The 25,591-nt window shown below is 39.4% G+C and overlaps 1 protein-coding gene across 1 annotated transcript in view; it reads left to right on the forward strand.

Annotated features, from left to right (window-relative positions):
• Window positions 1-25,591, forward strand: part of LOC142661261 (cadherin-8) — a 279,721-nt gene that overhangs the window by 136,617 nt on the left and 117,513 nt on the right. The window contains exon 4 of the mRNA XM_075838641.1: window positions 20,904-21,023. Coding sequence (XP_075694756.1) covers window positions 20,904-21,023 — 120 coding nt within the window. The remainder of the gene's footprint in view (window positions 1-20,903; window positions 21,024-25,591) is intronic.

Here is a 25,591-nt window from a genome sequence, read left to right on the forward strand (position 1 = left end):
CTATTATTTAATAAAATGAACGCCCTGTATCAGAAAAACGGAGCTCTGACCACTATAAATATATAATGATAAATTAATTATCACAGAATATTAAACCAAAATACAACATTGTGTAAAAAGGAGGACATTCCCTTAAGGCTAGGGCTACTTAGCTGACTTTACTGGAGAGTGATCTAGTGATAGTATTGTTCCATCAACATTGGCAGCTTCAAATGTCTTTTGGGCAGAATGAGGACTTGGTTGCCCAATGAAGTGACAATGATTAACAAAATAATTTTCCCGCAAAGAACATTTGTTATAGAACATACATGTTTCTGAATGGTATTTACAAATTAAAAAAAATAGAACCACTCGGCTTGTATCATGTTAATTCAATGCCTATTTAGACATATTTCCCAGCTTTAGACCTTCACATAGCTCCTTTCTGTTGATCAACAAAACAATAAAATAACAAACACGTAATAGATAAAAGCATTCCATCTTGACTCTGCAATTGTAACCACATTGTCGCTGACTTAACATTTCTCCCATATATACATTTCCTGTTATGGCCTTGTGTATCTTTTTTTTTGAGACATTAATGTGTCAGTTATACCAAATATTTACAGAAAAATGCATTCCAATGCTCTAATGCTCTGACTGGGGAGAATCCTATTCACTACTCATTGTGACATCTCCTATTCTCATCCTACTTGAGCAATTTTCTATTTGATCACTTACTTGGAGAACTCTGACTACTGACATTGGAATATTTTGTCTGCCAATAATTTTTTTTTTTTTCTGAGAAAGTAGAAACGTGTTCATAAGGCTCTGTTCACATCATGTTTGTGGACTTCATTTGGCGTATGTGCAGGGAAAGCTCCTGGTGTATATGCTGAATGTATTCATAGGGCCCGAAGAACTTATTTTTGCTGTATGGAATAGCATACCAGACTATAGATAAAGAGAGTAAGAGTGGTATCCTTTATTTACTATGGGGTCCTATGAGTAACATATGCCACCGTATGCTTATACAGTGGCATATATTGTAGCCTTCTGTCGAAGGTATACTGTTCTGTAGCAATGCAGTCCAGCACAGATTGCATCCATAAAAGCAAGAGTCTTCTTTCCAAAGCATTAAAATAGCGTATAGGATGAACCACTTATGCATTTTGGGCCTCTAGAGCCCTTACTCATAGCACTGCTATGGTACATGAGGAAAGCGGGGCTAGACTCAAAAAGCCTATATCATCTGTGTTAGATATTAGTGAGATGTTTAGTGTCCTGGTAGTTTGTAATAAACACAAAGGGCAACGTAAAAACAAGAGGGTGAAGGGGGAGGTGGAGTTAAAAGAGAAATTAACAAGGCTTATTTAGTTCTATCCATTGTGGATAACTTTATGGGTTACCCCATTTGAACAACCTTCTTTTTAGAAGCAATTTTACATTCACGAAGATGATGCGGGTCCAACAGCTATAACCGCTGTCTTTCAGTTGTAATTGCTGGGAGAAGCTGCAGGCCATCACCAATTCCGCTTTTACGGGAAATATTTTATTACACAGAGACAATTGAAATAAATGAGCAACCATAAAATATATCATCGAAAAGAGTCCTACAGGATGAGAAATACTTTTTTAACTTATGTCCATATTCCCAACTAGAAGTCATGAAAGAGAGTGGTCGACTGGTCAAGGTACAACTAATTGACCTTCATAGTGAAGAGACCATCTTATCTCTTGAAGGGGTTGTCTCATTAAGACCCCTATTTTACAAGCAGTTATCTCTGCAATTTTCTGATCACCATGAAGCTAGCCCCTGAAACCCCTTGCAAACAGCTGTTAAAACATGTATGGGACAAGTCTGTTACCTAGCAATTTACTCTTTTATTACACAGGGGACTTCTCTCTATGATGTCCATCTCTATGACACCCTAATTGGCTGCAGAATCTAATCTAAGGGACAGAGAGTAAAAAAAAAATGGTATAGCCATACCATATAGACAAATGCCCAGAAGACAGGATCATCATTGTAACCTACATTTGTTAAGGAATGCAGAGCGCTAGGGTAAAGGTCCAAAAGTAATGAATAACTTTATGGAAAATTTTCATGAAGTTATCCAAAAATGCTAAGGTCAGTCCCAGAGATTATTCACCAGTGGTCCCTTTCCAACTCTTGCCTCCAGCTTTATTCAATGCATTAGAAAATTGTGAAGGTTGGTTGGAAGTTTATACCACCATGATAGTTTGTTTCCAGAGATCTTGAGAAGAAAAACACCTACAAAGTAACCTATACCAGAGACAAAGTAATGACCTTCTAAATAAGACTTTTATGTTTTCTATATTATATTTGATAGATCAAATCCTATTTTTACTATACAATATATATAAAGCTTAGAAGAATGTAACTCTTCATCAAACTATTCAAAAAGTTGCATAAGGGTCCTAACGAGATGGCAACATAAACAAACAATGATTTCTTAGAACACTATTGTGGTAATATATTTCCACAGATGGTACAAACTTCACAGAGTTATAATAAGCAGAACTTTAGACCATACATTTTAAACTTTTTTCCAGTGCTTATTTTATGGATCGTTAGGTCACCACAGTCATATGTCTAAAGTGCTGTAAATTTAAGGGTGCTTAGCAAGTGTTTTTAAATATGAGTGAAATTAAAAAGAAATGAGTGAAACTTTTTGAAAACTTTCACCAAAGTTTCGCTGACAAGTGAAATGATTATAATGGAGCCATATTTTCGGCACAGGATTTAGATGGATAATTGAAGTTGAAATGCTTTACTACAGATCCTGATTTCAGCTTACATCAGCTACAGGAGGGTAATTTGGCTTCGTAAAAGGAAATTTGTCCATTGGTAAAACACTATTTTAACTGATTCGCTTATCTCTATTCAGAGGTACTGTCATTCTTTGGATGAGGAGAAAAATACATTTGAAGACAGAAATTATGCCGTGCCTCAGGCCCCTGAGATTATTTTCCTGGTGTGATTAACAGCATCGAACCTTTCTGAACCATTTTTCCTTAGGAGATTCGAAGGCTGGAATGTAGCATTTTTATTAATGGTATATAATTGTCTTTCTCTACACATATCTAACAAATTGGTATCATGAATTGTGAGCAGTCCATTATGTTGATTTTATAGCCTAAGCCTTGAAAGATAATTTTTCAACACACGTTTTATATCAGCTCCAAAGTCTTTGTTTGCCCGTAGTCCCCATGACAGCAGTTGCATTATTCTTTTTGAATAATGTTCAGACACTGTGTCAGTGCTTGCAATGCACATAAAATATACCAAAGCAACACCACCAAGCACCACAGCCACATTTTTTTTATGGAAGTTCTTAATCTTATTTTGTCAGCAAGCAGAAACGTTACCCTATAGTATACAATATGTGCAATGTGTTCAGAATTATTATCGGGACATTAAGGATTGGGAAATTGCCTTCTAACTAACAAGCCAATAATAAATTCTTCTCTTATGGACTTGTGTAAATCTATATTAACTGTTTCTAATCTAGGTCTCATTGGCTTTACCTGAGGCAACCAATCAGGTTCTTCTATTCACCATTAAAGTGATTGTGAGCTATGACTATGGAACGAACACGTGTATTCCAAAAATGCGTCTGCTAAGACATGTATCTGGATATTATCTATAGAATTTTTTTTTTTTTCTGGGGCCAGTCTTTTCGAAGCTCCTGGACATAAACTCATGGATTTAGTCTATATTGGGATTCTGTCTTTTCTATGGATTTCTTAAAAAGGACAGTTAGACCCTGTTGTTAATGGGCAACATTACTGTATTTTTATGTTATATGTATGATCTTTTTATTTAGATATTTGGGAGCCTTTTAAATTCTTAATTTATTTTTTCAAAAAATATTGTTCAACTTAAAATTGTATCTCAAAGGGAATGTTCATAATTAAAGACCATGCCATTTGTAGGTCCTACATTATGTGCTCATTAATTTCCTAATAAACCTTTACAATAGTTGGAGCTCTTTTTTTCTTTTACAGAACTCCAAATCCTCTGCGTAGTTATAGAGTTAAATTACATAATTCTGTCTGTCTACATCCACCACTAGGAGGCGCTTAAGAGCTTACTCCATACTGTTTTATTATTGAGTGCAATCCATTAATGTATGCAATACGTTTCTAAGCTCCCACTGGTGGCAGCTGAAGGCAGTCAAATTGTTATTAATTAACTTAATGACTATGTAGAGGATTTGGAGCTCAATATTAGTAAACAGAGCTCTGACCCCCACAAAAATATATTTTGCAATTACTAGGCACAAAATATTGGACATATTTAAATAAAAAAATAAAATTGTGTTCGAGGGTGGACATTTAAGACTTTAAGGTTTTTTGTATATAGATATATAGTAAACTCAGCCTGACTTTCTGTCACCTTGCCAGGACATTTTCACATACATGAATCTGTTTAAATGTGAATATTATTTTGGTCACCTTAAAGTACAGCAGGAGTCAATAACCGGTGGCACCAGTGCCACAGCCTGCAAGTGGGGCATGGTTTGCTGGCACAATTCTTTATCCCAGTATCTAGCACCATTGTGTGCTAGGCGTCACTGAACACAGGGAGAAAGAGCAAAGCTTCATTACGAGCTTAGCGGTGTTGATCACCAGGAGAGGGAGCAGCGCTTCATTGTGTTTGTCACTGCTGAACACTTGTCAAGCACACAATGCAGCACTGATCTCTCCTGGTCTTCAGCATCGCCAAACGCATAATAAAGCACTGCTCTCTATGTCCCGGTAATAAGCAGTGCCAGGACGGACCTCAATAACCGCTCTGTAAAAGAAAAAGTTAAAAAACATTTGGCAGCTCTCTCTCTCTTATGTACACTCTCTGAAGCTGGTGTTCAGTAGTTGCGATCTCTCCTATATGCACACCCCAAGCTGGTGTTCAGTAACCGCGGTTTCTCCTATGTGCACCCTCCCAAATCGGGTGTTCAGTAGCTGTGGTTTCTCCTATGTCTACTACCCCAAGCTGGTGTTCAGTAACCGCGGTATTTCCTTTGTGCAACCTCCCAAGGTGGTGTTCAGTAGTCGCTCACTCTCCTATGTGCAGCACCCCAAGCTGGTATCAAGTGGCCGCGGCCAGGGGCGTAACTAGGAAAGACTGGGCCCCATAGCAAACTTTTGACTGGGGCCCCCCCTCCCCTGGGTGTCACATCACCCCACCCCCCTTGTAGATAGTGCCTTTTTTACAGCCCCCCCTGTAGATAACGCCATACAGCCCCCCTCTGTAGATAGCGCCATACATCCCCCTGTAGAGTACGCCATACAGCCCCCCTGTAGATAACGCCATACAGCCCCCCTGTAGATAACGCCATACAGCCCCCCTGTAGATAACACCATACAGCCCCCCTGCAGAGAACGCCATACAGCCCCCCCTGTAGAGAACGCCATACAGCCCCCCCTGTAGGGAACGCCATACAGCCCCCCCTGTAGAGAACGCCATACAGCTCCCCACCTGTAGGGAACGCCATACAGCCACCCCCCCCTGTAGGGAACGCCATACAGCACCCCCCCTCCCAACAAAAATGCGACCTACAGTGTGTCCTACAAAAGACATGTATCCCCTCTACACAGGATCTCCACAGGATAGGGGATACATGTGTGATCGCTGGCAGCGATAGGGAGAACGGGGAACGGGGGACGGGGGACAGCATGCCCCCTCATGCTGCTACAGCGGTAGTTACGCCACTGGCCGCGGTCTCTCCTGTGTGCTGTTCCCCCCCTAGCTGGTGTTCTGTAGCCACAGTCTCTCCTGTGTGCAGTTCCCCCTAGCTGGTGTTCAGTAGCCACAGTCTCTCCTATGTACACCCCCCAAATCTGGTGTTCAGTAGCCAAGGTATTTCCTATGTGTGATCCTCCCCCTTCCAGCGGGTGTTCAGTAGCCTTGTATGCACCACAGATGGATCATCTTTGCAAAGAATTCAGGGAAAAGGGTCACACTGAAATGTAAGTTTAATTAACTGATGCATTGGTTTATGTCACATATGTGGTAACAGTTTGTATTATATGACTTTCATGTTTGCATGTCACACTGAGTACTTTATAGTTGATTTTTGTTTTCTTACCGGCACGCAATACTCAAAAGTTGGCCTACCCCTGAAGTACAGTATGTAAGTGACCAAATGACCACCAAGTTTATTAGAACTTCGTAGGTTCCAGACTAATTGTCTTACAATGAGATGATATCAGCAGCATGAAGTCATTATACTATACATCCAATTAAGGTGAATGGAAAACCTCAGCCTTATCTTCAATACATAGCGGAATAATTAGAATTGATTTGACAAGGAAGACATACCTGTAATGGATGAGGTGAAATGATTGGCTAGGACCTTCCACTGGAACATTTCTTGTGTCAGACTTAACCATACTTGACGGGGGAATGATGGATGTATTAATGTAAATGGGGATTGGAGATGGAGATTCTCATTGGACCATATTTAAACACCAACAAACATGGTGGCCACATACGGTCCTGAGCATCTCCTATGTAAGAAAACAATTCTCTATTTTTAATATACTTGTCACAATCTTGTAATATTCTGGAATAAATCTTAAAATAATTCTTTATTAAAGCCTTATTTGTTGTGTTCAGTACTATACTACTAGTCCATGCATCTATCATTGTCAATTACCGTAACTATTTGTTGAAATTTTGTAAAGGGTTTTACTGGCTCTGTTTCAAAAACTGATCCTCATTTGAGCTTTTCATGCCATTCGCTGTAATTAACCTTTAACTTTATTGCATTGCAGGGGATAAATCAAAATTACATTTCATTAATGACAACCTCAATCAGGTGAATTTGTAATGTCCAGAATGATTTATATATAGATCTAAGTAGTGTTCTGAATACAGACTTTAAACATTATATATCACAAAATGCAAATTACATCACTCAATGGACTGTGAACTCATTGGCATGTATATATAAAGGGGCATACTAATCTCCAGCATTTATGGCATATTCACAGGATACCTCATAAATACCTGATATAGTAGGTGTAAATTCCATCACTGGGATTAACACCTTTTAGGAGAATGATATGAAACTTTCAGAAGGGAGCACTCAAGCAAGGTCCCCTCTCCATTAATTTCAATAAAGTCTGCAGCGGCTGTCAATCGTGATACGGGAGTTGTAGGATTTTGGTTCTTCCAATGCTTATAAAACCTGCACCTATCAGACATTTAAGGCATAGTTTATTGATATGTTATCAATGTTTAAACTGGGATTATCCCTTTAAGGAAATATGTTTTCCTAGTAAAGCCTATCTATCTATCTATCTATCTATCTATCTATCTATCTATCTATCTATCTATCTATCTATCTATCTATCTATCTATCTATCTATCTATCTATCTATCTATCTATCTATCTATCTATCTCTCTATCTATCATCTATCTATCTATCTATGTATCTATCTATCTATCTGTCTGTCTGTCTGTCCGTCCGTCCGTCTATCAATCTATTTATTCCAAGGTTAAAGGGTGGAAGGAACGAGCTAATTATTTCAGGGTATCTATGGGTATCTATTATTTTAGGGTGACTATGTGGAAACAATGGGTGCACCTGCATCTTCTTTGTATTCACATGAGGGCAACTAAGCCCTCTCAATGGACCATACACACCAAGAAGTCTCATACAATGGATTTTTCTTCCTACTTAAGCTCATTTTTTTTTTTTTATAGAGTCTGAGCAGATGTAAGCCTTCTTGACCAGTCAGAACCACCAAGATGGCTGAGGTGTCCTCATTAGCATATAGTGTAAGGAAATTACCCCTCCCCCATTTTATTAGATGTCCAAATTTATTTTAATGTCCTCTGTTAGATGACCTTTATAGTATCAATTAATGGCCAGTTTAATGTAAATGCCCTTTCTATTCAGTTGTATAACTTAGTCATGCCTTCCGGGGACAGAGTATTCAAATTTATTGCTTGCTGATACTTTTAATTTCTTATATAAGAAAACGGTGAGGGAGGGACACTCATACCTGATCCCCCTCCATTGTTTTCTGATTTTTAACACTATGAAAAGGGAAGATGGGACCAACTTGAGCAACCTGATAACACTTTCTATGGGCACATAGCTAGTGCTGCCTGTTTTGGTGGCTAGCTACCTAGCTGCAAGACTCTATGCCAGAGGTGATCACCATGAATCTATGTCAAGCTCCTATGTGAGCACCATGTATGTTAGGGAACTTCTGGTAATGCATATTGCTACAAACACATGTGCTCCATAGATTTTGGATTATTGTTTTACATTGTTATGTGTGGGGGAGGTTAAAGAGGAGGGTAGCAGGAGATTTTTTTTTTTGCTACGTAAAGTTTCCTTAAAATACTGCATAACAGGTTACCGAGTTGAAAGTGATTACAAAAAGTGTCTCTCACTCTGGAGGACCTGTCCTGTCCTGCATTACTCAAACAACCCATTGATTTGAATGGTCACTGTGTAATGCTCAATTTCTCCTGTGGTGGCGCTGCAGCAGAATTGAACACTTACTTACAGGTTTCCCACAGATAACAGCTGATGAATGGGGGGTCCAAGCAGGAAGACACTTTGTGATCAGCCTATTGTCAATGGGCTCTTTTTAACAAGTTGGAATTGTTCAATGTGGAGAACCTCTTTAGGATTAAACGTCACTTATAGAAAAAATTCCGATTTTGGTCATAACCAAAGAGCTCTAACTCTTCGCAAAGTTTTGTGTATCTGTATGACGCCATTCTGTAGACCTCCTACTGTGCTGTACTAGGTCGCAATGGAAGCCTGTGATGGCCATGAACAGAAGACAACCGAGCTACATTGGCGCAAGCTACTTGTCATTGAAGTTCAGAGTTATGGTGTTCCCAATGCCGTCCGCCAAGGGGCTCATGCCAGCGTTTCTTGGTTCTCATGCTGTTATGGATAGTACAGGCTTCAACTGTGCCATAATAGAGGATAGTAGATAATCTATGACATGGCGACATTCAAGTAAGTAAAAACATTGAGAATATTTAGAGCTCCAAGGGACTGGTCAAGTATGTGGAGATATTCTTAGGAAGAAACATCATGGCAGGTCCATTGACTATAGATGGTTGAGGAGCATCTTCATAACTAGGTAGGTTTACTATATGAAGTATTTAATTAAATTCTCTCCTAACTTTGAATATAAAATCTTAACACAATGTTAGAATATCATCAACACTTAGCATTTCTTCCCACAGCTTTTATATAAAAACAAAGGGATTTACCAGCGCAATAAAATTGATTTCTTTGTTAGATCAAAGGTCCTAGTTAGAGTTACAGATGCCACCAGTCCTAGAAAAACTCGATGCATTGCAGAATAGGCAAAATATTCCACAACATTCAGTAATAATGTTTCATTTTCTCTCAATCTATCACAATGCGAGAACATACGGTGTCTTAGGTCATCTCACAAATTGCCGGAATATACAGCAGACTAACAAAGAGAACCCTGTTTACCTCCTACTGTGTAAACTGACTCCAATGTAAGAGGCTCGCTTAATATTTTAAAAGGAAAATATTTTCTCCACGTGCGCAGCACTTTCTAAGGAAAGAGGTGTTAAATGATGTCACTCAGGAACGCGGGGCATTTCCCATTTCAGCATGTTATGTAAACAGACTGCATTTTACTATGAAATATTAATAAGCTTTATTCCAGTCCAGCTATTTCAGAGAGTAATAAGCTTTACCCAGGTTATTTTTTATTTATTTTTTCCAAATGTATTTAATCAGCGGGAAAGCATTATTATTACAGGAACTATACACTGAGGTCCTCAGTTTTGCACCACCCATGGGACCATTTGGCAGAAATACAGTGTTGGCAAGTCTGATTCCTGCCTGGGGTAGGGATTGTTCTAGTCATTCCCATCAGGTCGTCAGTAACAATTAAACAGTTTATTTTAAAGGCAGAGCATATAAAGTTATCATGTCTGCCACTAATGCATTGTAAGGCCGTGAAAGATAATGTATGTGATAGGATCATTTTGTTTCCGAACAATTAAATCTAAAATCGCTTAACCTTGGCATCCTCCTTTCATGCTGTATATGGTATAGAAAGAACCTGTTTTCTTCTTCATCCCATCAGTTCAATGAAAACTGCTAAGTACAGAGTCTTTTATCAATTCAGTGCTGTAAATTGCTAGAGTGGCCTGTGTCTGCACAGAGCGTTCTGCTCACAATACTTATAAATTGACATATCCAACAGCAAAGTGTCCCTGAAATAAGATCCAGAGCGTTAGGACTGTATAAAAACTTCAAATGAAGTTATGAATAGACTACAAAGTTGCATGACGGTTGTGCAGTATTCAGAGGTAGAGTAATACAATGCAAGCCATTCAATATAGTCATCATCACACAAAGACCATCAAAAGTTGTGGTTCATTTACAATATAGCATAGCTGCTTGTGTCAAATAACACAACTGATCATGAGATTGTGATTCTTTGTCTATACCAGGGGTCAGCAACCTTTGGGACTCCAGTTGTTGTCAAACTACAATTCCCAGCATACACTGACAGCCAAAGGCTTTATTATTCCAGCCAGGGGCTCTCAGAGCATGCTGGGAATTGGAGTTTTCTCAACAGCTGGAGTGCCGAAGGTTGCTGACTCCTGGTCTATACGATGGCAGGTAAACATGCTGATCTGTCTGGATTTGCAGCTCAGCCCTCTTCACTTGAATAGAACTGAGCTGCAATACCATAAATAGTCCATGGATAAGAGTGGTGCTGTTTCTTGGGGGAAAAAAAACCAGAATGTATTGCCTTATTTTTATTACTTATTAATTACTAATTTTTAATACACATTTTTTTTTTCAATCTGTGTTTATTTATATTTGTATTGTTTTTTCTTTGTAAGACTATGGGGACAGACATCTTTTATGAGCTGCTGAAAATAAGTTCCAGAGATTTATACATAAATAAGATTAAAAAAATAAAAGATAAAAGATTTAAAAAAAAACTAAACCAGAAAAGGAACCTTCGACTTCTATGAGAGTGTAGTGAGCATGCTCTGTGACATGTGCAGTAGTCACTGTGCTGGTAGAGGGAGGAGGGTGGAGGAACCAAACTGTCCCCATCTCCTATTGTCAATGGTGTTGCGTTTAATTGGAATCCTACCCTTCGATGATAATGAGAGGATTGTTGACCCTTCTCCCATTATACATAGCAAAAGCTTAAAAGTGACAGGAAGTTTAAAGTGAAAACTACAATACCTCAGGATTTTTTTTTTTTTTTTTTTTAGCTAATAGAAATCTACTACAATAATCCAATACGGATTTGGTCTTAATGATCCGCATTTGTTTTTCATTTCAATTTCGGAGCAACAATTTTTTCACTGCATTTTTTTTTACACTATTTTAACTGGTTACATACCGGTAATTACATTTTCTAGAATACATCTATTTTCTCCTCAAGACTTTGTAAAATAATTAACAATTTTACTACATAACCCTTGATAACATCTGTACGCAGATTTCCTATAAATGTAATGACCTGAGAATAAAAATTTAAGTGTATATAAATCTACCAAAATTAGCCCTGTCTGAAATCACACACAAAGCATCTTTTAAAGTCATACATGGAAAATCCATACATTATTAATACAGTGTTAGTACAAATGTTATTCCTGGCCTCTACTGATAGATAATTATACATACACTGGTTTTCTAAGACATGATAGTACCGATATAATTATGCAATAGTGCCTGTGGTTGACACTTCTTCTACCAGATAATTGCTTGTGACATTCTGCTGAAAAGCAATAACCGGGGTCAGGGTCGAAGTAAAGTGTTGAATTCAGATTCTGGAGGGGGACAGTCCCTATTAAAGGAAAACATATAAAAGAATGGAGTTGTAAATCTTAAAGCTTCTTAAAGTATTTAAAAAAATAAATCATAGATCATAAAGACTCAACTCATATACATATACAGTTGTAGCCAAGTTTATCTTGACTTTCTGGCCACTGTGTATTTAATGCGTTAAGAGTAAAGATAAAGATGGCTACATCTGTTCACTGTTTGGCCAAAATATGTGGACAACTGACTGCCACACCTTTTTTTTAGCTTATTCACATCACATTCCAAAGCCATGGACGTTAATATAGAGTTTTGCCCCTTTTGCGACTATAACAACCTCCACTTTCTTAACCCCTTCCCTCTTTGGCCACTTTTGACCTTTCTGATAGAGCCTCATTTTTCAAATCTGACATGTTTCACTTTATGTGGTAATAACGTCGGAATGCTTTTACCAATCCAAGCGATTCTGAGATTTTTTTCTCGTGACACATTGGACTTTATGTTACTGGCAAAATTTGCTCGATATGTACAGTATTTAATTGTGAAAAACACCAAAATGTAGCAAAAAATTGCAAAAAGTAGCATTTTTCTCAATTTAAATGTATCTGCCTGTAAGACAGGCAGTAATAACACACAAAATTGTTGCTAACTAACAATCCCCTTTTATGTCTACTTTAGATTGGCATCGTTTTTTGAACACTTTTATTTTTCTAGGAAGTTACATGGCTTTGAACTTTAGCAGCAATTTCTCACATTTTCAAGAAAATTTCAAAAGGCTATTTTTACAGGGGCCAGTTCAGCTGTGAAGTGGCTTTGTGGGCCTTATATATTAGAAACCCCCAAAAAGTCACAGCATTTGGCTTGACGGGGATTTAGACGTTGAGCGGACTGAAGGTGGGTGAGGTTCTTGTGGTCAGTGTAGATCAGGATGGGTTGAGCTGCGCCCTCTAGCAGATGTCTCCACTCCTCCAGAGCCAATTTGATGGCCAGTAGCTCCCGATCCCCAATAGAGTAATTGCGCTCTGCAGAAGAAAAACGTCTCGAGTAGTAGCCACATACCACTGCCTTTCCTTTGGAGCTCCTCTGGAACAGAAGTGCACCTGCACCAACAGAAGAGGCGTCCACCTCCAAAGAAAACTGCCGAGATACGTCAGGATGATGGAGGATTGAGGCTGAAGTGATGGCCTTTTTGAGAATAATAAATGCGGACTCTGCCTCTGGAGTCCACACCTTGGCGTTCACTGCCTTCTTGGTAAGGGTGGAAATGGGAGATGTCAGTGATGAGAACTTTGGGATAATCTGCCGGTAGAAATTGGCGAATCCCAGCAAACGCTCTATGGACCTCAGGCCTTGAGGACGTGGCCACTCCAGGACAGCTCTCACTTTCTCAGGATCCATCTTGAGACCTTGATCCGAGATGATGTAGCCCAAGAAGGGCAGAGAACTTTTCTCAAAGACGCACTTCTCGAGCTTGGCGTATAAACAATTCTCCCTTAATCGCAGTAGAACTTAACCCCACAAAGTATTCAAAACAGCATTTAGAAAATGTCTTAACCCTTTAGACGTTTCACAGGAGTTAAACCAAAGTAGAGGTGAAATTTACAAATTTCATATTTTTTGCAGAAATACATTTTTAATCCAATTTTTTTTATAACACAGAAAGTTTTACCAGAGAAATGCAACTCAATATTTGTTGCCCATATTCTGCAGTTTTAGGAAATATCCCACATGTGGCCCTAGCGAGCTACTGGACTGAACCACCGGCCTCAGAAGCAAAGGATTACCTAGTGGATTTTGGGGCCTTATTTTTATTAGAATATATTTTAGGCACAGTTTCAGGTTTGAAGGGCTCTTGCTGTGCCAAAACAGTAGAAATCCCCCAAAAGTGACCCCATTTGGGAAACTACACACCTCAAGGAAATTATCTAGGTGTATAGTGAGCATTTTGATCGCACTTGTTTTTTACAGAAATTATTGGAAGTAGGCCGTGAAAATTAAAATCTACCTTTTTTCAAAGAAAATGTGGGTTTAGCGTTTTTTTTTCTAATTTCCACAAGGACTAAAGGAGAAAAAGCACGGCAAAATTTGTAAAGCAATTTCTTCCGAGTGAAACAATATCCCATATGTGGTCATAAACGGCTGTTTGGACACACGGCAGGGCTTAGAAGGGAAAGAGCGCTATTTGGCTTTTGTAGCTGAAATTTAGCAGGAATGGTTTGCGGAGGCCATGTCAAATTTGCAAAGCCAATGAGGGGATAAAACAGCGGAAACCCCCCACTAGTGACACCATTTTGTAAATTACACCCATTGAGGAAATTATCTAGGGGTATAGTGAGCGTTCTGACCCCACAGATTTTTTGCAGAAATTATTGGAAGTAGGCCCTGAAAATGGCAATCTAAATTTTTTTCAAAGAAAATGTAGCTTTAGGTAATTTTTTTCTCATTTCCACAAGGACTGAAGGAGAAAAAGCACTGTAAAATTTGTAAAGCAATTTCTCCCGAGTAAGACAATATCCCACATGTGGTAATAAACGGCTGTTTGGACACACGGCAGGGCTTAGAAGGGATGGAGTGCCATTTGGCTTTTGGAGTTCACATTTAGCAGGAATGGTTTGCAGAGGCCATGTCACATCTACAAAGCCCCTGAGGGGACGAAACAGTGGAAACCCCCCACAAGTGACCCCATTTTGGAAACTACACCCATTTAGGAAATTATCTAGGGGCATAGTGAGCGTTTTGACCCCACAGGTTTTTGCAGACATTTTTGGAATTAGGCCCTGAAAATAAAAATCTACATTTTTTCAAAGAAAATGTTGTTTTAGCTAATTTTTTCTCATTTCCACAATGATTGAAGGAGAAAAAGCACTGCAAAATTAGTAAACCAATTTCTTCCGAGTAAAACGATACCCCACATGTGGTAATAAACGGCTGTTTGGACACACTGCAGGGCTTAGAATGGAAAGAGCGCTATTTGGCTTTTGGAGATCACATTTAGCAGGAATGATTTGCGGAGGCCATGTCGCATTTGCAAAGCCCCTGAGGGGACAAAACAATGAAAACGCCCAAAAAGTGACTCCATTTAGGAAACTACACCCCTTAAGGAATACATCTAGGGGTGTAGTAAGCATTTTGACTCCACAGATGTTTCATAGAATTTATTAGAATTGGGCAGTGAAAATAAAAACAATCCCTTTTCTTCAATAAGACGTAGATTTAGCGTAAATTTTTTCATTTTCTCAACAAATAAAGGAAAAAAAAGAACCCAACATTTGTAAAGCAATTTCTCCTGAGTACAGCAATACCCCATATGTGGTCATAACCCGCTGTTTGGGCACACTGCAGGGCTCAGAAGTGTTGGAGCGTCATTTGGAGTGCAGATTTTGCTGGATTGCTTTCTGGGCGCCTGTGGGATCAAAACAGTGGAAACCCCCCAGAAGTGACCCCATTTTGGAAACTACACCCCTCAATGCATTCACCTAGGGGTGCAGTGTGTATGTTAACCCTGCAGGTGTTTTGTAGAAATTAGTGTGCACTCGATGTTGCAGAGTGAAAATGGGATTTTTTCCATAGATATGCCAATATGTGGTGCCCAGCTTGTGCCACCATAACAAGACTAATCTAACTATTATGCAGTGTTTCTTGGTTTTAGAAACACCCTACATGTGGCCCTAATCTTTTGCCTGGACATTCGACCAGGCTCAGGAGTGAAAGCGTACCATGTAAAATTAAGGCCTAATTTGGCGATTTACAAAGTATTGGTTCACAACTGCAGAGGCTCATATGTGAAATAATAAAAAGAAACCCCTGAGAAGTGACCCCATTTGGAAACTACTACCCTCAAGGCATTTATTAAGGGGTGTAGTGATCATTTCACCCCACAGGTCTTTTCCATAAATGAATGCGCTGCGGATGGTGCAAATTAAAAATGTATATTTTCCCTAGATATGCCATTTCAGTGGCAAATATGTTATGCCCAGCTTATGCCACTGGAGACACACACTCCAAAAATTGTTAAAAGGGTTCTCCCGGGTATGACAATGCTATATATGTGGAAGGAAACTGCTGTTTGGGCACGCTGTAGGGGTTAGAGCGGAGGGAGCGCCATTTGGCTTTTGGAGAGCGGATTTTGCTTGGTAGTAGATTTGTTTGAGTATTGCTGGTGTTTCCATTTATAATGTGGGGGTACATGTAAGCTGGGCAGGGTATATCAGGGGCATAGTCAGGTGGTATAATAATGGGGTAAAAAAACAATAAAATAATCCATAGATGTGTGTTACGCTGTGAAGCAATCCTTTCTGCACAGGCCAGTGTCGCACTGATATACGGCGTCCTTTCTTATGCCCCTTTTGGTCCACACTTCGCACCTTTGCAGTTTGGGGAATTTTGCTGGGAAAGTGTTGTCCTGGTATAATATGGGCACCCTTCCAGCAGATATGTTTGGGCCCTCTCCTTCCTAGTTCCCTAATTTTAGGTCCTTGATAAATCGCCTCTTGAAACAGAAGAAATGTTCCCCTCGGGCCGGCACAACTGCATATTTTTTATTTCCTGACTTATTGGAGCCATAACTAATTTTATTTTTTCATAGACATAGTGATATGAGGGCCGTTTTTTTGCTCGACGAGCTGTAGTTATTATTGGTACCATTTTGGGGTACATACGACTTTTTGATCAGCTTTTATCCTATTTTTTGGGAGGCCAGGTAAACAAAAAAACGCAATTCTGGCATAGTTTTTTTATACAGCGTTCACCACGCGTTATTAATTACATGTTATCTTTATTCTGCGGGTCAGTACGATTCCGGCGATACATATTTTATAGCACTTTTTTATGTTTTACAACTTTTTGCACAATGAAATTACTTTTGTAAAAAGAATGTATTTTTTCTGTCGTCAAATTGTGAGAACCATACGTTTTTAACTTTTTTGTCGAAGGAGCTGTATGAGGGCTTGTTTTTTCGAGACGAGTTATAGTTTTTATAGGTACCATTTTTGGATATGTGCGACTTTTTGATCACTTTTTATTCCATTATTTGTAGGGCAAAGTGACCAAAAAACAGAAACTCTGGTATAGGTTTTTACGGGTTTTTTTTACGCCGTGCAATAAATAATATAATGTTTTGATACCTCAGGTCGTTATGGTCGCAGCGATACCAAATACGTATGGCTTATTTTTTTTTCAATAATAAAGGACTTGATAAGAGCACAGGGTGATTGTGTTTTATTTTATTACTTGAAACTTTTATTATGTTTTCAAACTTTTTTTTTTTCACTTTTTTTTTACACTTTTTCATACTTTTTTTTACACTTTTCTCAATTCCCACTAGGGGACTTAAAGGTCCAACTGTCAAATTTATTTTTTTCTAAAACATTGCACTACCTACGTAGTGCAATGTATTAGATCTGTCAGTTATTCACTGACAGCAAGCCGATTAGGCTTCGTCTCCCGGCGGGGCCTAATCGACTTCCGTAATGGCAGAGCAGGAGGCCATTGTGTCTCCTGTTGCCATAGCAGCAGTCGCCAGTTCTGATTGCCTGTCAGGGCTGGCGATCCGCTAGCAACCGCTAAGATGCAGCGATCGCTGCATCGAAGGGGTTAATGGCAGGGATCGGAGCTAGCTCCGTTCCCTGCCGTTAAAGGTGGATGTCAGCTATAACATACAGCTGACTTCCACCGCTGATGACGCCGAATCAGCTCCTGAGCTGGCACCACCTTCCCGGCGGCTACGGAAGCCGATCAGGCTCCGCCGCCTGGCGGATCTTGACTGGCTTCCATGCTAGGCAGACCTCGGGGCCAGTATTAGGCCTCCGGTTGCCATTGCAGCCACCGGAACCCCAGCAATTTCCTTGCTGGGGTTCCGATGAGCTGCAAACACCTTAAATGTAGCGATCACGTTTGAAAGCAGCATTGAATGGGTTAATGGCGGGGATCGAAGCTAATTTTGGTCCCCGCCATTACAGCTGGATGTCAGCTGTAAGATACCGCTGTGATCCAGCGATGATGGCACCGGCTCAGCTTCTGAGCCGGTGCCAAGCATTTGGCGTATGGATACGGCAAATTGCAGGAAGCACTAGTTTGCCATGGCGTACCCATATCGCAAATGTCGGGAAGGGGTTAAGGACTTTCTTTAAGATTTTGGAGTGTTTCTGTGGTCATTTTTGCCCTTTCAGCCAAAAGAGCATTTGTGAGGTCAGGTACTGATTTGGGACAAGAAGGTCTGGCTAGCAATGGGCTTTCCAGATAATCCAAAATGTGTTGTATGAGGTTGAGATCAGGGCTTTGTGCAGCCATTCAAGTTCTTCCACACCAAACTTGTCACTTGTCTTTATGGACCTTGCTTTGTGCACAGGGGCATAGTCATGCTGGTACAGGATAGGGCCTTTGCTGAACTGTTACCACAAAGATGGAAGCTACAATTGTCCAAAATGTCTTTGTATGCAGCAATATTATAATTACTCTTCACTGGAAATATGGGGCCAAACCCTGAAAAACATCTTCCACTTCACAATGAAAGCACTTATAGTTAAAGGGGGTTGTCCCACAACACAGGATAGGGGATACATTGGTCGCTGGGTGTCCGACCGCTGGGACCCCCAGCGATAAAGAGAACACGGAACCGAAAGTCCCCCGAAGTGCTCCTTGAGAAGCTTCGGACTTCCGGGGTCTGTGTCCGGCAGCTCCATAGAAACAAATGGAGGGCCGGTCACGCATGCACACAAGCACGGCCAGCGCTTCATTCATTTCTATGGAGCTGCCAGACACACAAGCCGGACACAAACCCCGGGTCCCAAGATTCTAATGGAACACTTCGGGGGACTTTCGGTCCCACGTTCTCCTTATCGCTGGGGGTCCCAGCGGTCAGACCCCCAGTGTTCACACATGTATCCCCTATCCTGTGGATAGGGGATACATGTGTTTTGTGGCACAACCCCTTTAACCGGGGCAGAGCTAGCAGATTACAAATTTCCCCAGCTGACTTGTGGCAACAGTGGTATACTATGATAGTGCCATGTTTAAAGTCACTTAGCTCTTCAGTAAAGGCCCTGTTACACTGGCCAATTTTGGCCGGGGCAACGGGCGCTGATCAACGAGACATTGTTGATCGGCGCTCGTCTGTCCTGTCACAAGGAGCTATGTATGGGGACGAGCGGTCGTTACTCCGATTGCTCGTCCCCATACATTATTATCATGTCGGCAGCGCGTCTCCCTGTTTACACAAATATGTGTTCTGTGGAGTGATGAATCACACTTCTCTATCTGCCAGTCTGATGGACGAGTCTGGGTTTGGTGAATGCTGCCTGACTACAATGTACCAACTGTAAAGTTTAGTGGAGGAGGGATAATGCTATGGTGTTGTTTTTCAGGGATTGGCCTAGACCCCTTAGCTCCAGTGAATGGAAACCTTAATTCTACAGCATACCAAGACATTTTGGACAATTATGTGCTTCTAACTTTGTGGGAACAGTTTGGGGTTCAGCCCTTTTCTATTCCATCATTATTGTGCCCCAGTGCACAAAGCAAGGTTCATAAAGGCATGGTTGAGAGAGTTTGGTGTTGAAGAACTTGACTTGCCTTATTAATGCCTATGGATTTAGAATGGGCTGTCATAAGAGCTCATGTAGGTGTAATGTGTAGGTGTCCCAATACTTTTCCAAATACATAGAGTATGTAGATTAACTCTCTATGACAATAGAGTATCTATTCTTTTTCCTCTGGAGTAGCAGGGTTTAGATGAAAACCTGGGAACCTCTTTGAGTTTTCACTTTGACTGTTAAAGTGTTTGCTCATCAGGGACATTTATGGGGCATCCACAGGATATGCCACAAACGTCAGATAGCTGCACGTCCCACATCTGGGACCCGCACCTATGTCTAGAACAGGGCCCCATAAATCCCTTTCTACCTTTCTCGGTTTCCGCTGCCTCCCGGGCCACTTCCTGATAACATGGTTAGAAATTAAAGAAAACACCATAGCTAGCGAAGCTACGATGTTTTCGGAACTCCCATATAATTGAATAGCAGTTACAGAAACAGCTCAAGCACTACGCTGCTTCCGTAACTGTTTCGTAATTTCCGACCATGTACTCAGGAAGTGGCCCGGGAGGCAGCGGGAACTGCTGCTTAACTGTGGCTATACCATAAGTGTCCCTGATGGGCAAACCCCTTTAAGCATAAAATGAAGCTTTTCAAAATATTTCATCTCCCTCTGACATCTGTTGATCTAATCAATATCAATAATCGTTACAAAACCGTGCACCGTCAACTAATCAATAAAGTCTTAATAAAACCACGTCTTCATGTCTAATGGGAAGGTTTATTCGTGATCAATAATTCTAATAAAATACTACTTACATCTTTCAAGAAATTGATAAATCTTTACCCATAGTGGTTGATAAGATGAATATTCCTTTAAAGGGCCGATATTAATCTTAAATTAGTTAATTGCAGTATCTTCATGAACATATTTAATATTGTATGTTAAAATATGTTATATGTTGTAAAAGCTACAATTACATTATACTATACTACAAAAAAAATAAAAAATGGTGAAAATAATAATAATAATAATAATAATAATAATAGTAATAACAATAATAATAATAGTAACAATAATAATAGTAATAACAATAATTATTATTTTCATTATTATTATTGTTGTTGTTATTATCATTATTGTATTATTATTATTATTATTATTATTATTTTGTCTGTATTTAACTGTTATTTTTTTCTCAATAATTTCAATTTGTATATTATGATTTAACATAAATAACAGAGATAGATAAATAAATAGAAAGATATGAGACAGATAGATACATACATTGATTATGCACTTTTGAATTTAATTGTTGTTCTTCTTTTTCTTCATAAAAGTTCAATTTATCTAACAATTATTTTGTTCAAGACTAATATGACTTTACATTTTTATCTTATTTAAAGCACTTTGAAGAATTCCTAAATTCTAGGTGCAAATATTATAGGTGCAAGAATTTTTTGAATACCTTTTAAAAAGTTTTAATAGATACAACATGTTTTCAGATATAACCTCAAAAACACAAAATAATAATTTATTTCTATTTTTCACAGGTACATCTGTCACCAAGGTAACAGCAACAGATTCAGATGATCCAGTGTACGGAAACAGTGCAAAACTGGTTTACAGCATATTGGAAGGCCAACCTTATTTTTCCATTGATCCTCATACAGGTATGTTTGTAGTATAATAATCCAAAACAGAACGGTCATATTTAACATTAATTTTGTGTTATAAATCTTAAGAGTCTAATTCAGTCCTATTATGCCTATATCTATTATCTTCATTAAAAAAATCCTGAATAATGTGTTGTTTGATCATCTTAAAAAAAAAAGCAGGAATTTAACTCTAGGCATCTGCTATTTTATGGATCCATTCCCAATTTAGAAAAAAGTATAACTGCATGGAATATGTTGATAAATGTTGATAAATGTAAAGTAATGCACCTAGGACGCAATAATAGTGTTAATGCATATGCATTAAATGGAATAAAACTGGGAATAATGAAACAGGATATAGGAGAACTGGAGAGGGTTCAAAGGCGGGCGACTAGACTATTAAAGGGGCTGGGTGGTGTCGCTTATAATGAAAGTCTAGAAAACGTGGGCTTGTTCAGCTTGTAAAAAAGACGTCTTAGAGGTGATCTTATTAACGAGTATAAATGTATGTGTGGACAATACAGAGAACTAGCACATAGCCTGTTCTTTCCAAGAACTCTACATGGGACCAGGTGGCACTCATTGCGTGTGGAAGAAAGGCGTTTCAGACAGCAATAGAGGAAAGGGTTCTTTACAGTTAGGGTACTCAAACTATGGAATGCCCTACCCCAAGAGGTAGTAATGGCAGATACTATGTCAGCATTTAACCCCTTAACGACATGTCACATACTAGTACGTGACAGCCGTTAAGGGGAAGTATGGAGTGGGCTCATGGCCTGAGCTTGCTTCATACTCAGTGGGTGACGGCTGTGTTATACAGCCGACACCTCACTGCAACGGGCGGAATCACTTTGATTCCACCCATTTAACACCTTAAATCACAACCGCAGCATTTAAATTGTTAAAATCAGGGGGCGCCCCCTCCAACACGCCATCGCGCCCACCCCTCACGACGTGATCGTCCTGTGACAATGGCTGTCATGGCAGTCTGGGGGCCTAATGAAGGTACCCAGGTCTGCAATCTTTGTACTCCTTTGAAGCACTGCCTCGGGAATCACGATATACCGCAATACATTAGTATTGCAGTATATCATGCAAGCGATCCAACAATTGCTGCTTCAAGTCCCCTAGGGAGACTAATAAAAAAAGTTAAGAAAATTTTAAATAAAGGGTTTTTTCATTTTCCCAAAAAAATTAAAATTATTAATAGTTAAAAAAAACAAACCTTTTCCCATTTTTCCCCTAAAGCAATGTTAAAAAAAAATAAAAGTTAACATAACTGGTATCGCCACATCCTTAAAAGTCCGAACTATCACAGATAGCATTGTTTAACCCACTCGGTGAACGCCGTAAAAAAACAAATATATAAATCATACAAATTGCTGTTTTTTGTTCGCCTTAACTCTCCAAAAAAATAGGATGAAAAGTGGTCAAAAAGACGCATGTACCCCAAAATGATATTGGTGAAAACTACAGCTCACCCCACAAAATTTAAGCCCTCACACCACTAAATTGATGGAAAAATGTTTTTAAAGCATTTGGATGTGGCTTGACATTCTTGGGCGTGGTCTTTACCCCCTTCAGGACTGAGACATTTTTTGATTTTTAATTTTCCTTTTTCACTCCCAGCCATAACTTTTTTATTTTTGCATTAATAGAGTGGTGTAAGGGGTTATTTTTTGCAATAGGAGTTGTAGTTTCTATTGGTATCATTTAAAATACCATATAATGTATTGGGAAACTGAAAAAATATTCTTTGTGGGCTGAAATTGGAAAAAACTGTGATTCCTCCATTGTGTTTTGGGTTTCGTTTTTATCACTTTCACCGTGCAATAAAAACAACAACTTAACTTTATTCTGCGGCTCAATACGATTACGCTCATACCAAATTGATATAGTTTTTAAAAAATATATTTTACTCCTAAAACACAGCTCACACCCGCAGCATATGGAGCGCACTCCATACATCACTTCCCGCACCAGGACTTAATAGCACTTCGTGGTGCGCGAAGGGGTTTAAAGTTTCAATACTACATGATGGTTCTGGTACTGGTACCCAACCCATGCCACCACTACCCAGACATACTGAATTTAGAGTTTACTTGAGGCTGTATTTTCAACTTTTTTTCACAGACATATAAAAAAAGTAACCAAACTAATCAAGCAGATAAACACTTAGGCATGAGGAAACTATTTTAATGATAATTAGCATTCTGGGTAGTCCACAGATACAATCAGAGAATTAGAAGTAGCAGACAATTATTGAAAGGTCAATGATCTTAAGCTGGATAGTGTAATACTCTGCTACATGATTCTTTGCAATGCTTGTTAAAATCGAATAAATGCCTTGTCTAATAGAACAAACTAGATAAGCATCCGATGACATGGAGTGGATGGAATGTACAGTACGTATTTTCTAAGAATTTGACAAAAACACCATAGTAATTGTCAAGTGTCAACTAAATATTACAAAAATAGAAATATCAAATTATAAGCTTTCTGGAGACTATTCTGCCCTAAAGTATGAAGATAGGGATTCAGGAAAAACTAGTAAAAAGTGTATGAGATATGTATATTAGAAGTTATCAGCTTGCGTGTCTCCCAATGTATCTTAGGCCCCATGCACACAAATGTATTTTTGCAGCTGAAATTCACCCGCAGATATGCGGGTGATTTGCGGCCCCATTCATTTCAATGGGCCCATGCACACGACCGTGGTTTTTTACGGTCCGTGCATTAACCAGGAGCCTGGACCGCAAAAATATAGGAGATGTCTTATTACTGACGCATTTTGCGGTCCAGGCTCGGCCCGTGATTTGCGGGCGGCCGCGGGTGACACTCCGCGGCCGTCCGAATCACGTGTATGCAGGTTTGGAAATGAAATATGCATATTCGGTGCATTCTGGCACCAGCTTATTATACAGAACACATCTTGTAGGGGCTCAGGTACATGGTCATACACTTTAGATAATAGTCAGCTAACCACTCTTTCGGCCAGCACCTATTCCTCCCACCCTCCATACACATACACGTTCAGTTCGGCCAACTCTGCATGTGTTTTCAATGGAGAGAGGGGAAAAAGTTAGAGGAATCAGGACACCCCCATAAACATTTCACAGTTGGCCAGTCTCACCAAAATCGACGAGTTAGACCAAATTCCCTCTTATGTGTTTCGACATCTTTACAGATCGTGGTATAAAAATCCATAATAGGGCACCCGTACATTTCTATAGGCCAATACCATACCTCCGCTTGTCTTCAGTCTCATACAGGGGCATATAGAGGGGTTTTTCTTATCATGGTTTCCTACTGAACTAATGAAAAAATGAAGCCCTTTTACAGAGGTAATCTCCCCTAGAAACGTTGCATCTAGAGAAGAATACAATATCGTACACAGAAATCATACAGTGACATATGCAGTGTCTATGGCTCTGTAACATGAAGCCGTAGGGACTTGTGCTACTTTCAAAATACTTTTCATTAAAAATTATTTATACTTTTTGAAGTACAGCTGCTTTATATCCTGTATACAGAACAGCTGTATCGTGTAATGAATCCTGTATCCGTCAGGTTTGCGGGACTGACGAGTTCAGTCCACATTGATCACATATAAGTTATGAACTTAGATGTGATCGATAGCAGCTAGATCCTGCGTGTCAGAACACGCAGGATCCGCTGTCACTGAACCTGTCAGTGACAATGACCTGACGGATTCAGGTTTCAGCACACGATACAGCTGCTCTGTATACAGGATACAAAGCAGCTGTATCTCAAAAAGTTAAAATAATTTTTAATAACGTGTGTATATATATATATATATATATATATATATATATATATATATATATGTATATAAAAGACAAACTATTTCAAAGGTGTACAAAGCCTTTAATCAAGGACAAGGAAGGCTAGTGACCCAGCACTAGGCTACTTGGTTCTAATATAAGGTGAGGGCTCCTCATGATAATGTCTTCCCCTTTTTGCTAGAGATTCCAATCTCAGTCTTTGAAAAGTTCATGGAGTTTTTAGCACTTGCAGGTTAGTGGGTCCATGGTAAGTGTAAAATTTGGGACCATGCCATCACGGAGTGACAATATCATAACATGTGTCATTGTCTATGAGGTTTTAGTGCATTTTATTTTATTAGTAAAATAAAAGAATAAAGGAAGTCACACACAATATTTGCATTAAGGAGGTGGACCATGATTTATGAGTCATTACACATTAGTTATAACTAGCCCAAGGTTACTTATTGGGGGACTGATTCTGCTGTACAGTAAGCCCCTCTCCCATTTACGAAAATGTTTTGCCCCTGTTTTCTAGAGACATATACAATGACATGATACACACACAATATTATTTTAACCACTTCATTACCGGAGGGTTTTGCCACCTTCATTACCGAGCCCATTTTGGCAGAATTTTTAGTTTTGTGTTAGGCCCACGTTTGCATTTTTTAACACATCGAGACCCCGTAATCGCTATTGACAGTGGCATCTAGGGGTTAATGTAGTAGCAGTACTCCAGGGTCTTCCCTGTGACCGCTGCATAGTAACAGCGCGGTCATCGGGCGCATGCACAAG

Source organism: Rhinoderma darwinii, chromosome 9 (assembly GCF_050947455.1).
Source record: "Rhinoderma darwinii isolate aRhiDar2 chromosome 9, aRhiDar2.hap1, whole genome shotgun sequence".
NCBI classification, from domain to species: Eukaryota; Metazoa; Chordata; class Amphibia; order Anura; family Rhinodermatidae; genus Rhinoderma; species Rhinoderma darwinii.